Source organism: Filicampus tigris, chromosome 5, assembly GCF_054856515.1.
Source record: "Filicampus tigris isolate MCC_2025a chromosome 5, RoL_Ftig_1.0, whole genome shotgun sequence".
NCBI classification, from domain to species: domain Eukaryota; kingdom Metazoa; phylum Chordata; class Actinopteri; order Syngnathiformes; family Syngnathidae; genus Filicampus; species Filicampus tigris.
This window is the reverse complement of record NC_141221.1, coordinates 7,943,404-7,961,135: the sequence shown is the minus strand read 5'-3', so window position 1 is coordinate 7,961,135 and position 17,732 is coordinate 7,943,404. Positions and strand designations below refer to the sequence as shown.

General features: G+C 40.9%; 2 protein-coding genes across 2 annotated transcripts in view; one reads left to right on the top strand and one right to left on the bottom strand.

Moving 5' to 3' along the window:
• Positions 1–315: 315 nt before the first annotated feature.
• prxl2c (peroxiredoxin like 2C) lies at positions 316–4,101 on the bottom strand. The gene is made up of 6 exons (XM_086030365.1): positions 3,509–4,101; positions 3,235–3,303; positions 1,932–1,985; positions 1,748–1,853; positions 1,540–1,674; positions 316–710 (listed from the first exon to the last, which is right to left on the bottom strand). Exons 1-6 carry the CDS (start codon positions 3,692–3,694, stop codon positions 580–582), a joined length of 681 nt encoding a protein of 226 aa, XP_085886491.1. The 5' UTR covers positions 3,695–4,101; the 3' UTR covers positions 316–579.
• Positions 4,102–5,357: 1,256 nt separating this feature from the next.
• Positions 5,358–17,732, top strand: part of fbxl17 (F-box and leucine-rich repeat protein 17) — a 213,925-nt gene continuing 201,550 nt past the window's right edge. The window contains exons 1-6 of the mRNA XM_086031766.1: positions 5,358–5,630; positions 6,726–7,240; positions 8,041–8,421; positions 8,522–8,644; positions 9,263–9,520; positions 9,602–9,733. Coding sequence (XP_085887892.1) covers positions 6,746–7,240; positions 8,041–8,421; positions 8,522–8,644; positions 9,263–9,520; positions 9,602–9,733 — 1,389 coding nt within the window. The 5' untranslated portion in view covers positions 5,358–5,630; positions 6,726–6,745. The remainder of the gene's footprint in view (positions 5,631–6,725; positions 7,241–8,040; positions 8,422–8,521; positions 8,645–9,262; positions 9,521–9,601; positions 9,734–17,732) is intronic.

Here is a 17,732-nt window from a genome sequence, read left to right as displayed (position 1 = left end):
TATGGAGACACCAAACATTTTGGGAGGGGATAGTTTTATCCCTCCCACACACTTTAAACACATTTAGATGTATTAAAACACCCTTTAAACACATTGCAAATGTATTTGAGCACGTAAAAACATGTTAGCGTAAAACATATAGAAAATACATATTGTAATGTCTGTGTTAGACTGCGAGAGTGTCTGGGTGTAAGCTGTGGCTGACAGCATCTCCTGTGTGAGAGTGCTCATTGTGCTGAAAAGTGCATCAGAGACTATAGTTTTCTTTTCCCACATGCGAAATTACAGTAAGTACTGTGTACTATATAAAACAAATAAACAATCGCTATAAATTGCAGCTTCCCGAGACAGATACATTCCACAAACGATGAACAGGGATATAGCAGGGCAACACTGTACTATCTAACATAGACATACACATGAATGCTCTTGAATCTCGTACAAAGACATGTAAGACATATTCAGGTGTTTTGCAGCCAGGTTGGGACGTACTCCCAAGACTCTTTTGAGCCCACAGTGCTGCTAACGTCCGTGTTGCAAAGCAGAAGCAAATGGGCCCACATTGGACATGTCGGCCAGTTACACATGGATGACCTTTGGTTTATTGCTGAAGTTCAGAGTGCCTTGAATTCCGGCGAGCTGCAGCAGCCAGTTAATAGGCATGTGGTCCAGATGGTTCATGTCAAAATGGCAGAAATGCACTTGAGACCCTGCAAAGAATTGGTCCTTTGAGCATAAATGAGCTATGTGATACCTTCTCAAAGTGTGGTATGCAAAAGAATAACTGCCTAAGTACAGTTAAGTTGTATTTAACATTTGAGTTCAGTACATCTGCATAAACTTTAATATCTTTTTGATTTTTAAGCATTTAAGTTACATTTTTTATTGACTTATGTGCAATACATTTTATTTGAATCATTAAAGCGGAAGTCAACCCAAACATATATATTTTTAAAGAATATGTTCTATGCAGTGCCACTAGTCTAAACACAGCATTCTGATTAATATTACGTTTGTGGAATAAGAGAAATCCACCCATTTTTAGCTAGCTCAGGGTGCAGCCATTTTGTCACTTCTGTCGACTGAAGATGACATTGAAGTTGCTCAGTGCTCAGATAAGGACCAATCATCAGCTCAGCTTCAGAAAACAGGTAAGTCGTGATTGGTCGTTATCTGAGCCCTGCCCCAAGGGTCTGTGATGTCATTTTCAGTCGACAGAAGTGACAAAATGGCCGACCCGAGCAATGGCTAAAAACGGCTGGATTAACTCTTATTCAACAAACATAATATTTATCAGAATGCCTTGTTTCAACTAGTGGGCCAGCATAGAATCTATTCCTGAAAAAAGTATGTTTGGATTTACTTCCTCTTCATGCAAAGTGATAATGTTCAAACTGTGTGCAAATTACACTAGTGTATTTTTATATGATGATGGTACGTTGAGAGAACAGTATTTTTTTTTACGTAGTACCATGTGCGAATACTTTGAAAGCCCTGATCTAAAGTGACAGAACACCATTTAGAGAGAGGAAATCTGACCTGGTCCTGCTATGATGGCACCGCCTTGCTGATGAAGATCACCCTGGAAGTCGAATGCAGGACTCGTCATGGCTCTCCATATACTCTTCATTTGGCCCATAAAGATACCAGACTTCACATGAGGACTAGGCTGGGCTTTACACACACACATGAAAGGAGCCTCATTCAAGGCATTAATGTGGCATTAATCTGTGTTTACTGAGATTACCTGAGACTGTAAATTTCTCCTCTCGTTTCATTCCTAGTTTATGGTAAATGACCCTCTCGGGGTCCACGTAAATCTCATGAGCATATCCTGTCAGTGAGCAGAAAGGCTGGACGAGACATCAAAACCTGACTGGATGCTACATTAACACAGTACTTAAAAAAAATAAAATAAGTGTAGTGCCTACCTGTATGTGATGATGAGCAGACTGACCAATGACAACTAGACTAATCTTGGCATCCTGCAAAAAAAAACAAAAAAAACAGTTTCATCGATGACTTGGAAGCTAGGCTGCGCGAAAATCCGCCATTTTCAAGCGAATGGACTTCACCTTCTGAAACCCTATCAAAGCCTAATGGTAAGCAGAGCTGCATTGAATCTTGTTGGATGCATTCATTAGCATTCACTAAGAGTGTTAGCTTCTGATAAGGTACTTTAATATACAAGTATTAAGTAACTTTTTATACAGATGGCTTTGGTCCGACTCCCAGTAAGTACACTAATACCCAACCACTGCCAGTTCCAAGCCAGGATAAATAATGTGCAGGTTGTGTCAGTCGAATCATATGAATAACTTGCTGTGACAAGCAGTGACACGACAACCTGAAAGTCACAAGAACAACAACAACTTAAATGCTTGGTGAAGTTGTTGCCGTGTCGGTGGGGAGGGGGATTTGTTTTTGGTGATGTGTCCATGCGCCATACACATGGATCCACACACAGACAAATGTATGAAGTGCGGCCTCTACAAGTGAAAATCAGAGCTGGGCATTTTACTAAAAATTGGGAAAAAAAATAGTACCCGTCTACAGATCGGTCCGCCTCTAATTTTAAACGTCCGTCCGTCGGCGAGTCCGACTAAACTTCCACTTGCGTTTCTGTTACGCTCCTGCCGAGGAAGAAGAAAACATTTCGAGCTGCATCTACAAATTGAGTAATTTGTCTGTAAAATCGTTTTCAGTACAGCGCTACGTAACACTGTATCCTTATTAACATTAAATAAAAGAAAAAAGAATAGATAATAGATAATAGAACAGATAGAATAGATAAACTTTTAACAAAGAATAACTTTAACATTGTTTTAAGTCTCTAAGGTTTGAAGTGCATCAAATTGGCGGAACTAAAATAAAAAAAAGAAAAAAAAAAGAATGTGAGTACCACTGCCACCTACTGTAGCAGATGTGCAGTTACACTTTATTCCAGTACGGCAAAAGGACAAAAAAACATGTTCCCCGAAAACCCGACTGCCCCCCCACACACACACTTTCAGATAGACAAGAAATGTGGTGTATGAATTGCATATAATCCCCAACCTTTGGTTTATTTTAACAGCCACATTTTAAGACACCAGCGTATTGTAACTATGAAAAAATGCGCAATGTTTCATTTACATTATTTGCATATTATAGTTTAGTATTAGTAGTAGTAGTATTAGTAGTAGTAACATAGCAGTAGCATTTGGGAGTCAAGAGGAGACATTTGGGACTCACCTCCAGAACTTGTTTGGGTATTTTGCTCAGATCATCCACATATTCTTTGCAGCTGTAACATAAGAAATTCTGCAGAGACATTTATGGGAGGGTTTAAAAATCACGACCACAAGACACTGTTTACAAAATATGCTATCTTGTGCATGTATAACTGCATTCAGTCCTCTGCTTCCGCCTGTGCACGAGATATGATATATCAGCAAAAAGTCCACGTTGTGCTACTTTCAAGCCTGCTACGGTCAAATAATGGCTGGAAAATTAACTTTTTCCTTACCCGCACAAAAATAATGATCGACTTCCTGTCTTGATACAAGCTCTTGAACGGGATGCACCTTCCGTGGCGGTCATAAATCAAACAATCGTTCACGTCTCGGAGGTGCACGCTGTCCTGAGGAGATCCACACTCCAGATTAGTTCCACTCTCAACTTGTCGAGTTATGACCAACTTCACCTCTGCCATTTTTTTCTGAGGGCTATTTTTAGACGTTCAGCTCAAGCTGGAAAGCCGCGCCCACTTCACTCACCGCACCCCGTCCCTCGCTCAAGCTTTAAAGCTGTTTTTACTGTATTTCCCGATTCTTTGTTGTTTATGTAAAGCATGGCTTCGTTATATAAAATGAGGGTAAGCGGTTTGGAACACGCATGGATGGATATCTTGTTAAAAATAAAATATTTAGTATATTTATAGTGAGCACGTAAGCGGTTCAGAAAATGGATGAATGGATTGATGGAAAAGTAATTAAAACTGAATGAATACAAAGGCAATACAAAAGTTGCAGTTGATATAAAAATGAGATTTTGTAGATTATTTTTTTGTCCCAAAGATGACGGACTTGCTTTAACACAGCCCCAGCCTTTGTATGAATGTGCATTCTGTAATGAAGCGACTGAAGTGCATTAGCGACTCAAGCTTTGACCACATACGTGGGGATTACAATATATAATAGTTTGTGAGTTTTGGTATTACCTATACCAGAGCACAGTAATAGACGGGCCATGATCAAAACTCACCTTTATATACTCGTAAAATTGAATTAATCCACCCATTAGATTTATGAAAACATTGTCTGACCCAAAGATGACAAAATTGTTCTTCACGTGGTGACAATAAATACAATAAAGTGACCCTTGTACACCAACATTGATGTATTTGTTGCATATAGGCCTGAGCACCTAACATTATATTCAGTAAGGCTGTGATAGGCCATCAATCAAACAAAATCATGCCATTATTAGTTTATATTATTAATGTCTTAATTATATATATATATATATATATATATATATATATATATATATATATATATATATATATATATATCCATCCATTATCTGTACCGCTTCTCCTCACAAGGGTCGCGGGGCGTGCTGGAGCCTATCCCAGCTGTCTTTGGGCAGTAGGCGGGGGACACCCTGAACTGGTTGCCAGCCAATCGCAGGGCACACAGAGACAAACATCCGCACTCACAATCACACCTAGGGGCAATTTAGAGTATCCAATCAACTTACCATGCATGTTTTTGGAATGTGGGAGGAAACCGGAGTGCCCGGAGAAAACCCACGCAGGCACGGGGAGAACATGCAAACTCCACACAGGGAGGCCGGAGCCGGGATCGAACCCACGACCTCTGAACTGTGAGGCGGACGTGCTAACCAGTCGACCACCGTGCCGCCCATATATATATATATATATTTATATATATAAAATCAACATTAATATTTCACAACAAAATATATATACTATGACAAAATACATTTTAAAAGTTTATTTTTAGAGATGCTGCTGCTTGGTGGGTTGGCCCCGTTGGGACTGGAGTGCAGTACATCTGGACACAGGAACACATATTAAAGTAAAACAAACACAAGCTTTCAAACACCCACACCTTTGGAAAATCTAGAGACTTCAAGGAACCTAATATGCATGTTTGTGGAAGATTGTGTTATTATGCTTTGAAGTTGTGATCATAGGAGAACATGCCCAGCCCACATTAGGAAGGCCTGAGCTGAGATAACGAATTTCCAAGTTAGAACTGCGAGGCAGACGTGATAAACACTCACTTGCTGTGCTGCTTCGAGACAGCCAGCATTTAAAAGATCATAAATAAAGAAACAAAACACTCCTCCAGTCTGTCAGCGTTGCTGGAGGAAGATATAGTGATGTGACTGCATTTACGTTGAACAGATCATCCCTTTCGGCTTCCGTACGTTGCCCCCACGGTGCGGAAGTGTTCTGAGGAGCACAGCCAGACCTGCCACTGATTAGTGTTGTTGGCCTAACGGGCTATTTCTGCGTCCTTTTTACTCCCGACGAGGCGGTGTCAGCGTTCACCTTGACCTGCCAGAAGAAGACTAGTATGTGAGCTCGGCGCCCAAGTGTGCGAGCACCGTGCGAACTGGTGAGAGATGTCTCTTGTCGTTGCTACTGCTAGTTTAGCATCCGAAGATGGAGCGACCTAGCCTGGCAGCATAGCTCGTAGTCGCCTTTTTATCCCTCATTAAAGCTTGCAAAGATATAGAAAATGTCAACTAATGACACATTGTTCAGGATGCAAATACTCGATCACCACTGTAACTGCCCTTCTTTTGTAGAATTGCCCCAGTTAACCACCTGTTCTCTTGTTTACACCTTTTTCTTTTTATTTGGTAGCCACCATGCGACAATTTATTTGCCAAACTGTAGTATCGCAATGTGCTTGTGAATAGAGTTAAATACCTACATTAGTTTCACAGATTGACAGGGACTCCTTGCTTTAAATTGTAGGTAAACCTTGCATAGTGCAACGAAATACTTGATTAAACGTTCTGCCTTTACAAATATAATGCTCAGTTTGGAACTCACTGTCAGACGCGTTAACTGTGCTCGTTATTGCAGTTTGCAGTGGTGTACAATTGCATATTGACAGATGTTTCGAATATTGTGGTTATTAAGTTGCATGAGGCAGCACAGTGAAATAGTGGTTAGCACGTCTGCCTCGCTGTTCATGAGGTTTTTGAATCTCGCGTTAGGGTTTCCGTCGGTGGGCCGTTTTGACTGTGAACCCAAATACATGTATGATTGCTTCATATTACAGAAACAAAACGAATAGATGATTAACTAGTTTTGAAATCAGAGGCCAGTAAAAACTGTTTGTTCAAATATTTTTAAAAGTGAGGAAAAGTTTTGGCATTCTACCAAGAAACCTCAGATCACATTAAAGAAACAGAATTTACGTTCAAATCATGAAAATAAGCACAGCTCTCATCTTTTCTAAGTGCCCTGCGATTGACTGGCAACGAGTCCGGGGTGTACCCCGCCTCTCACTCAAACTCAGCAGGGACAGCCTCCAGCTCACCTCTGACCCGAATGAACACAAACAGGATGGAAAATAGATGGAACGTTCCACTGTATTTCAACATTGACCTCATTGCGTTGCCCTTGAAGTGCTTGACTCTTGTACTGATGTGGTCATCAGTATTTCAAATTAAACGTATTGTATCCGATTCCCTTCCAGTGTTTTCTCGAGTCATCTATATGGGCCATCTTCTCTCGAAAAATGGTTACCGTCTGAAGAAGACACGTAAGCAGCATCACAGGAAGAAGAAGAAGAGGAACTGCTTCCTGCAGGGGCCTTGCATGCTGTGCTTCATTATCCACAGTAGCAGTGGCGGTGGGGCTTTCAACGAGGACAGCGACCCTCTGGAGGCCGGCGTCAACGGCAGCGGGTGCCGTCACAACAGCGTCACCGGCATAACCGTCCCAGGCGTTGGCGCAGTCGGAATCAGCGCGGCGGCAGCTGCCTCCAAGCTCGCCGAGCGCTACGCCACGCTTGCATCTGCCGAGGACTGCTCCAAGTTCCTGCTCTCTCCACCAGAGTTAGCTATTTGGGAAGGGCAGGGAAGGAGCCTGTTGTCAGCTGTCCCGGCGAAACTCATTCCACCGCCGGCTCTTTTTCGGACTGCTGGCGTGTCTGTGACTGTGCCCATTCCTGTGCCTGTACCCGGCTGCACCAGTGACTACGCCGAGATGGTAAGCTGCTGATGAATCACCAGTCTAGAGGGTGACTGTAATATAGCCTAAAAAGAAATTATAATTTTTTTTTTTCATAAAAAGACCATTTCAGATTAATTTCCCTTTGATTCTCAAACTTTTTATACAAATAATATATTTGGGATATTTGTTTTGTTCCCCCCAAAAATGAGTGTATTGTTAGTCACGGAATTTTACAGTACAGTACTTGGGTCTCCATCTACCACCATTATGATTAGAATGAAATGAAATTAAAATACAGTAACAGTAGTAGGCTCAAGTGTTTAGCAAACATGAGACATAGGTTTTATAAAAAAAAAAAATGTTAATCACAGTGTAAACATTAACACTGCGCTTTAGTGTAAGAAAATAAAAACCTTACCCAAATAATGGTTCAAATGAAATATAGTATATATAAATATAACGCCCTGTTGACGGCGCCAAAAGTGACAGTCCAAGAAAAGGTAATGGAAAGCAACATTAGCTTCTCATTGCTGTAGGCACGTAGCTCAAAAGGTGGATGTCATATCTACCTATTCATATTCATGGCTCTTGTTTAATGCAGTGAGTTCTCGTCATGTAGTACTTAAGCATGTCTCTCGAACATGCTATTTTTGGCACAGTATACATTTGTTTATTTTGTCAAACCATTGCATCGAATCGTAACGGCGGTGACAAAAGGATGCGCGCTAACATCACATGTCATGAACATGAACAGTTGCCCCCCACCACCCTTTTAGGGCACCACTGTATTACGTAGGTTTTACTCATGTAATTCATGTGTGTCTCCTTGTGTGTAGGTGTGTAAGAGGAAGTGTTCTGAGGTCCAGAGGTGCACGCCTTGCAACAAGCAGCCACGCTGTGCCTTTTCTGCCCCTGATGGTAGCATAGAAAACGGAGGAGTGGGCGCAAGCGTAGGGGAGGCTTCCTCAAACTCCCAAACTGGCCACTGCCACCTTCCCATGTGCCAGTTGCCCTCTTCTTCCTCCTCTTCGCCATCATCCTCCTCTTCCTCAACAGCGGCCGACGGCTGCTGTGAGTCGGCTCTTCAGGTGGATCTTCCCCAAAGCTCTGACTTGTCCCCGGCCAGCCTACAGCACTATGATGACTGCCAGGCCAGAGGCTCTGACGCTGCTGATCCTTTAAGAATCAACCACCTGCCTTCTTCCATCCTTCTTAAGGTCAGCCGTCATGTAAAACCTTTCCAAGTTATATATATATTTTTTTTCAAGATGCATTTCCATCATTATATCATCTTCTATATTTTCTATATCATCACAGGTTCTCTCACATTTGACGGTGAAGGAGCGTTGCTTGTGCGCCTCTTTAGTCTGCAAGTATTGGAGGGACCTCTGCTTGGACTTCCAGTTCTGGAAACAAATTGACCTCAGTGGCCTACAACAAGTAAGTCAACACGAAGAGTGTGAACAGTTTATCATACAGTGGGTCATTTTTACCCCAATAGGAAGTAATATAAAGTGAATTACAGTGAACCATCACTGTTCGCGGGGGATAGGACCAAGCCCTGCTATGAATACCGAACATTTGCCAATAATTGATATTACTCGTTACTAATTTACATTAAGAAAAAAAGAGCACCTTCAAATTCAGAAAATGAAGGAAACCAATCTTTTTGCTCCGATCAGCTGAAAATCACGTGATTGGCCCAGATTTCCAATCACCGCGATCGGATCGGGACATGCCAAGTGTAAACAAATTGTAGTAGACTACACTGCCTCTTAGTATCTGCATCAGGAGAGAAGCAAACACAAACTGTCACTTGCACTTTTGACTTTGATCTCACGTGAGATGCATTCAAGTACCACCAACAAAACAGGGCATCTCAAATACAGACTAAAAATACATAATCAGTGAGTTAAACAACAAAAACACCAGGATGCCACAAGATGGCATCAAGCTAATAGTTTTTTATTGCTCAAGCACAAAAACACAGAATTGATGAGTTTTCAATCAGTGAATAACACAAAATAGATTAAGAAACTGTAATCCTTGTCTTTCCAGGTAAATGATGATCTCCTGACGAAAATAGCCTCTCGAAGGCACAATGTAACCGAGATAAACATCTCGGACTGCAGGGCGGTCCATGACCACGGAGTGTTCTCGCTAGCCTCTCAGTGTCCTGGCCTGCAGAAGTACACGGCATACAGGTGCAAGCAGCTGGGCGACATATCCCTGGTTGCCTTGGCTGCACACTGTCCTCAGCTGGTGAAAGTGCATGTGGGAAACCAGGACAGACTGACTGACAGGGCGCTCATAAAGGTATTCATCTAGAGATATCGTTTGTCCCTAACGGAGAAAAACAAAGCCTCTTACAGTGTTTCCATTGTCTGTTTGCATCAGCTTGGAGAGTGCTGCAGTGAGCTGAAGGACATTCACCTGGGTCAGTGTTACGGCATCAGCGATGATGGCATGGTGGCGTTGGCCAAAGGATGCTCCAAACTGCAGAAATTGTACTTGCAGGAGAACAAGCTGGTCAGTCCTGTTCTTTGTCTGAATGCCGTTTGTTGCTTCAGTTCTCATCATGCATGGAGAAGGAGGCACAATGTGCTTGTCTGTATTTCTCCATGTTGTCATGGTTTTTATGTCGTAATGGATGTCCTCAGATGTCATCCCTTGCACCGATTGCTATTTAAATGTTGGTTTATTTGTTTCTGCTGGGCTTTTGGATCCTGTTTTTGTCACAGCGCTGTTTTCATCTTTGATGTCGCCAGGCAGCATATTTGATGCTTTAGAGCAGCGGGACATTTTTTTGGAGAGTCAATTTTTCACTTACCCGTTGGGTGGGCAAGAGAGCTTGGAATTATTAATCTTACTGTTCTTATTATGCATACATAATATGTATGTATATCGATATAGATACAGACATAGATGGATAGATAGCTAGACCAGTCGTTAGGGAAAATGAAGATGGCCAGCACACCTCTGTATGTGTGTGTGTGTGTGTCTATATAAGTTCACTTTTTTCCCTTCAACTCACCTTAGTGATTTGACAATACATTCCATAAAGAAAATGTCTATTTCTGATTGGATAAACGACTGTGTTTTAAGAACATATCCCATATAAAACAATGCCGGAAAAAATAACATAATAACACAAGTCCTATAATGGCAGTACTTTATACCAACATTCATAGAAAAGTGTGGGTGATTTTCTTTGTTTTCCTTTTATTATAATACTGTATTAATAATGATATTAGTACTACTGCTACTACTACTTTTTCAGGCATACATCTCATGTAAAACCATGCAGAAAAAATTAAGTTTAATTGCAGTTCTGTAAATTACATAAAATAATATAAGCCACAAACGTATGTAAATGTTGAACTGCTTATCCTCAATATGTAGTGTTATTCTTCAATTTACCACTAGATAGGGCTATTTGACTCTTATTAAACAAAAAAAAAATGCCAGCCACTTGCATTCTTCCCCTTGTCACAGATTGTATTCATAGCAGTGCAGTGCAGTGAGTTGAGTGTTTCTTTGCCAAACGGCTATCACGAAACCTCTTTTATTGGTCATTTGGCTTCTTGTCTCCGGATGCTTGCATAGAAGTGGAATATAACTGCTCATTTGTCATGTCGCCCCCTAAATCCCTTTCATTTGTCTCTTCTTTCCAAAGTAAAACCATGAAGATCTTGATAAATTAGCCCACTCACGATTAACAATAGCTCAGTTTGTTAAAAGCCCATTCATCAAGTTAATTGTGCAACATATTAGGGATAGCCTCTTGCTGAGAGATTAATATTGCTTCTATTAACATCTCAGCACAGCCGTATGCGTCACTGACGTTTTTCAAACGTGAGCTTGTGGCCGTCATTCTTTGAGAGTTTAGATAAGAAGTCCGAGTGGGAATTATTATGTCCAGGCTCTCTGGCTACTCACAGACAGGTTGTACTGTCCCAGACAATTAAAACAATTCAAAGTAGCAAAGGCACCTTAAATGAGATCATCTTCTTTACGTGATCTGCTTTTAATATGGATGGTGTGCCTTTACAATGCTCTCCTCTTTCGCTTCCTCTAAACTTGATTAAGCAAAGCGCCACAGGATGTTTTCCGTGAGGTCTTTCAATCTCCTCCTCCCTTCTTCTTTGCTGTTCTTCTCTTTCCTCTTGACCTCTTTTGTGGGTTTTCTTTTCCATGCTGGAGGCTCTACTTTTTGTGTTAGTAGCGTGTCCAGTTCTTGCTCATGTATCCTTAAAAAAATATTCCAAACCACTAATGGCAACGCTATCCCGAATCACTGGTCTAATCATTAGGTACACCTGTGCTGGATTTAATGTGTCATTTGAAGAGGACTTTTGTCCCTGTATTCCGACTTCCTCCTAGATCCCAAAAACATGCGTGGTAGATTAATTGAAGACTCTGTGTTGTCCATAGCTTTGAATGTGAGTGTGAATGTTTGTTTATATGTATAGCTACTAACTGATAACTATACTACTTTACTAAAAGGAAGTCAACCCAAAAACGTTCTTTACAATAATATGTTCCTATGCGCCATTCCACTAGTCTAAACATGGCATTCAGATTAATATTGCGTTTGTGGAATATGAGTTAAGCAGCAAAATCCACCTGTTTTTAGCCATCTCAGGTGGCGGCCATTTTGTCACTTCTGTCGACTGAAAATGACATCACAGTTGCCCAGGGCTCAGGTAACGACCAATCACAGCTCACCTGTTTTCTGAAGCTGAGCCATGATTGGTCGTTATCTGCGCACCGAGCACCTGTGATGTCATTTTCAGTCAACAGTTGGTGATTAAATGGCTGCCCCCTGAGAGGGCTAAAAACGGGTGGATTTTGCTGCTTAACCCATTAAAGCCTAAAGCGCCTGGCTCAACAGCTCCCCAAAACCTAAGGTCGTCTTTGGAATCACCCTTGAAAACCTGAAGTTTTCCCATAAATTCAACACCGACAAAATAATTAATATCTCAGCCCCTGTAGCAGACAGGAACATAATTCCAAAAGATTTTGAGACCTTAGACACGTGGCTTGAACACAGGCCCGAGTTTAATGTTTCAATCGAAGATGTAAAAATAAAGTGTCAGTGTAAGAGAAGCACTATTTTTAATTTTAAAAATCGAGCGGTAATTACCATCCTCTATTTTGTTACAAGTCAAGCAATCCCTAATCATCAGTGCTTACGATTTAGCAACTAATTTTCTCGGCTAATTTTCAGAAGACTTATGACTCTCTTATCTGCTGCTGTCACCAGACTATAACCCCACTCTTGAGCTACGAAATGCCTGACCAACATGTTGAAATAATCTTCATGCATATGCGTGGCTCAGAAACGGGTGTGCTGGCCATCAGGAATTTCGGGGAAAATGGCGATTTTCCCGAAGGACCAGTCTATTTCCAAGCTGGAACTGATTTTTATTTTATTTTTTTTTTAAATCATGATTTCTTTTTTTTTTTTTTTTTTAATCTTGAAATCTTCAGATTTCTCGTTGTAACATTCAGGATGTCTCCAAGTTTATTTGATGGTTAACAAAGTGACACAAGCTCTTAGTTTAGAGTGATGCATTGTTAGAGAAGCTGGTGGCTCAATGGTTTCTCAAATACTCCTTTTGGCAGCGTCCCTGCATTCCTAATTGGTGCTCATCCACTATTTATGTCACACTAGCTTTTATGCCACTGGTTGCCTTTCAAGTCTTGTTTTCATCGTCTCCAGTGAGTGTTTCTCCTTCTGTCTTGCACATTCTCATTCTGTTGTCTCCCGTCACCTGGAAGGGCAAAGGCTCAGAGAATAACAAATTCTTCTTTTTTTGGTGAACTTCAGTGACGGAGGACAGACAAAAATGAAACTTTTGGTTGATGAACTAAAAACTGCACAATTTAACCCTCTTTGTCTCTACATTGTTCTGCTGCTCCTTTTCAATTTAACGCCCTCTGAAATCGGCGGACATTTTTGCCCGCATAGCACTTTTCCTTTTTTAACACTCTCTTAAATGTGCTTTATCTGCCTTCCTGTCTTGTTAAAATCACAGAGCGTGTGCTTCATTTTGTTACAATAGGATTGAAAGAATTATCACGCACACACACACACACACGCTGATTATTTACAAATTTAATCAGTCCAGAATGTGGAAATGTGAGTGGAATTGCAGAAGCCCCTAACTTAGATTAGCATGTGCCCTCAATTTGGGGCTAATTGCTATTTTGCATTTTCAATCAGAGCCTGTGCTGCTTTTGCCATATTTTTCCATCATTCACCGACACTCCTCGGACTCGGACGGAGGGAATTTATTTCTCTTAGCACACAAATGGTGCGTGGATCAACAAAAAAATGGCGATCTGTCGGAGTGGTTAGCGTGTTTCTTTGCCACCTCTGGTCTGACGGCCTGTCAGCGTTCTGCTTTCTGCGGGTGTCGGAATGACAGCCAACCCCCCTGACGGTCCAATCAGGCAGATTAAATTGTATATTGACACTTTTCAGATTTAATTAACCAGATTATAGGGCCATCACAGACAAAGGAAGTGCTAATGATAGCTGTCGCTTATTATGGGATCGCCCTTTTGACATAGACCAACACACACGGGCCTTGTTTAAAAAAAAAAAAAAGAAAAATGTCAGGGACACACACACTTTCAGGGGCTGATGAAGTGAACAGCTGCCAGCTGCACTGGAATGTCCTGTGGAAACTTTATTCACATATTTCACTGTAATTACACATAAATAGAACCAGTCTGAGCTCACACACTTGTACGCACAAACAGGGCATTGTGTCGCGCCGCAACCCTCCACCCATAAAGTCTTCAAAGGCGTGACTTTGTCGGATGACATACTGTCAATTGACCGCTTTCAATTTAAAACCACCCCTATGAAGTATACAGTACATATTGAAATAAATATGATAGGGTGAGAAGCTCCGGAAGGGCTCTGTTAAACTGAAGAATTTTGAATGTCCCACGGAAACACCGAATGATTCCTCACGTCACATGTAGGCGTTTCTTAAAGGGGAAATCAACCGAATCACATTTTTTCAAGAATATATTCCCAGCAGGCCCACTTGTTGAAACACGGTATAAGTTAAGCAGCAAAATTCACCCCTTTCTAGCCATCTCAGTCCATTTTGTCACTTCTGTCGACTGAAAATGACATCACATCTGCTCAGGTCTCAGCCCTGAGCAGTTGTGATGTAATTAAAACAACATTTTAGCTAGCGGCGCGTACGGCTCACCGGGTGCATTCACTTCAATGAGAGGCCTCCAGAATTAGTGGGTGCGTATTTATTTTTTTCCTTACTAATACTAATTTGGACCTGGTGTCAACCCTAGTTAAAGGAGACCTCCACTTTTATTCATTTTTTTTATCACAATTTAAATGAGCTCCCAGGTGTCTTGATAACATGCTTCTTTGCTTCTGTCAGAATATACCAAAGATCAACAATCATAGCATCATTTTCCTGTGCCTTTTTCAAGGGGGCGGTCCTGTTATTAAATGCAAATGAGCCAGTGCTCAGCCAACCTCCCTCTGCTGCTGTTGTCAACACAGTTTGTTCTTAGTATGACGGCTAGAGGCGGAGCTACATGTGAATTGCCAAGAGCCCACAATCCCCCATATAGACTATAAAAAGCTTTGTTGTATTTTTAATCATTGAGGCACCATTTCTTCACCAAATCGTCAAATTACACTCAATTAGTTTGTGGAATCTTCCATAAAAAAAAAAAAAAACAGTAGTGTATGTGAATTGGATACATGTGAATGAATCCATTCGCCAACCATCTAAAACTTTTGGTTGGACAGGCGTAGTTTTTAATTTTTCCATTTTAAATGTCATACAAGTATAAAATTGACTCCCAAAAACATCTGTTAAACTAATTAAAATGAAAACCCAATGATGGATGTACAGTGTTTATGGAAGGGCAGAGAGGGAGAATTGCTAAAGGCAGTCGACTTCATGCATCATTGCTTTTTCACATTCTTAACTGTCAGCAGTTTGACCTTTTGAAGTTTTGTGCAACTTTAGTGGCCTACTTTTCACAGAAACTTTTGATGCAATTCGGAATCGTGCAACTTTAGGGCATTTGCATTTTGAGGTACCACCATCAGTGTCGTCGATCTCAATGTTCCACTAACCTTTTGAAATAATCCTAATTATTACACCATTCGGGTTTTACGTATATATGGGAGAATTTTTTGTACAAGAAGTTTTACTTGGACCGCTGTCAGACTTTAAATTCTGGGTGTCTATTCAAAGGGAACAGCACTTTCCTCTCTCCAATATCCTCCTTCAAGTGCTTCTGCATCGATCTGTTTCCTCCAAAAGGGCGGTGTGTGGGTTTGTGTGTTTGTGTGCGCGCGTTTGTAGCTGTTGCCGCTCTTTTTTTTTGCCTGAAGAGTAAAAAGATGCATTAATGAGCTCCGACTTCAACTTGGACACCCGGCTGCACTCAGACAAGGACACCGTCGATACGTTCCCTCCGCCGGTCTGCCCACGAACAAAAAGCGCTTTAAAGTAGAAAGGGAAGGAGCAAGTGAGAGAAAAACAAAGGGGTGATTGGGAGACCTTTATTTTATGGATAATTACAAGTCTGTGAAGCATGCCTTGAGAGGAACGTTTTACCTTGGTGGTTTTGTTTTTGGCGTTCATTAAAAAAGATTACATTAGAAAAGATTCATGATCAACATAAGCTGAAAGCGGGGGCGGAGCCAGAATGTGGCTAATGGGTGGGCCTTGAAAAATCAGGGTGGTCCGGAATATTTCTCTCACTGTCCCGACACATCGTATATTCAAGTAAAATGACAATCTGGATAATATGAAGTTCAGATCTTAGACAAGCACAAGTGTGCCATTCTTAATATTCAATAAAATGAAATAAAAAAAACTACCAAAAATAAATTAAAAAATAATTTAATAATTGACTAAAAATTAAAAAGTATATATTTTTTTCATGAGTCTCACTGGGTGGGCAGTCTGTCAATGTGGGTGGGCCTGTGCATACCCAGGCCCACCCATGGCTCCGCCCTTGGCTGAAAGACGCAGGTAGAATGGTTTCTTTCTTAAAAACAAAGGTGAAGTCTCTCAATCCTCGAAGTTATGAACTCATGTCAAAGTCAGGAGTGGGAGTTTCACTGTCTGATGACTGAGAGCTGAATGTCAGAAATGTGGGTGGAGAATTAGAAAATGTAGTTGAAAACTGTTTTAGGAAAATGTCAACAGCATCTCAGCTGCGCAAACCTTTGGTGCAACAAACAAGAAATGGTCACCATTCTGCAAGTTGTTCCCACATTTGGAGTCTGAACTATGATCTTTTATCATTCAAAGCTTTTTACTCTTTGCTGGAAATTATTTTGTTCGTCCAATGTCGATATTCATCTTTTGGATGTTGTCTTTTTCATTTGTCATCAGATTCTGTTTGCGGTTTTTGTCAGTACCCTGCAGAGGGCGTGCTAAGACTGCATAGTAGCAGAAGTAGCTTCATACCTATGCTTGGAGATCATTCTCAAATTGCAAGTTACTATGAAAAAAGACAATAGTATCTGTTGCTTCTACTTTAAAAGTTGCTGTTTTATGGTCAAGGTGTGCATGGACACACCGGCACAATCCACTAGAAGAGCTGAATCAAAAATTCTGCCTTCAAAAATGTAATACAGTACTGCTCAGTTTTGGTTAACATGGGATAACGTGTTTGTAAGTGGTGTAGAACTGTACTTAATCACAATTAGATGTTTCTAATGTTTTTTTCTTCACGTATTGGACTACACAAGGGGCACAATATTAGGAACATCTCTCAGTATAATGTTGTGGGCGCAGTCGTACATTGCAGCAAACAACCAAATTAATGCACGTAAACCTACTGATTATTATTACCGGTATTTTGTATGGGCTTGATTGTGAATACAGCTTTTGTATTGAAATCTGTGAATTTTGTTCTATCATGAAACGTTAGATGGCAGAAAAAACAAAAACTGGGACCACAGGACTCGTACAACTTGAATACATACGCTGCAACTGACTTGTTTCCAGTTCAGTGTTGCTCACCTCTCACACTGTTTCAGCTGTTTTTTTGTGTGAAAGGTCAACCTAATTTTGTGGCTGTTGAGTGTTGGCCTTTGGCCTTGAAGATCCAAGCTTCTAAATGTAATTGAGATGCAACCTCATCTTTCACCACTATAGCGACATTGTAAATGGCCTTTGCGGTGCTTGTAGAGAAAGTGCACAACTATTACTGTAAGACTTCCTCTGAGAGGTTGGTGCTCTGCCTAAGGATAGACCGATTATCGGCCGGGCCGATTATCGGCGCCAATATTCTGCGTCTTGATGAATATCGGCATCATCAGCCTTTTTAAAACATCTGATGGCCGATAATCAATCAATTTAAAACTGTGTTGGAATCAAAACAAAGATATGTGAAAGTTTAATTTTGTGTCATTTTGAAATTTCAGAGAACTTCATTTATTGTCGAAATCTATACGGAGCTATTTTTTTTAAGTGTCTTCATTTCACTTTTTAAGACATGCTGACGACGC

What these genes read in the sequence shown, in the direction of transcription:
- prxl2c (XM_086030365.1), bottom strand. Translation starts at nt 3,694, where the DNA reads ATGGCAGAGGTGAAGTTGGTCATAACTCGACAAGTTGAGAGTGGAACT. An exon ending in CTGCTCATCATCACATACAG is followed by an intron (nt 1,854 to 1,931) that starts GTAGGCACTACA and finishes TGTCTCGTCCAG; the next exon opens with CCTTTCTGCTCACTGACAGG. An exon ending in GGAGAAATTTACAGTCTCAG is followed by an intron (nt 1,675 to 1,747) that starts GTAATCTCAGTA and finishes GTGTGTGTAAAG; the next exon opens with CCCAGCCTAGTCCTCATGTG.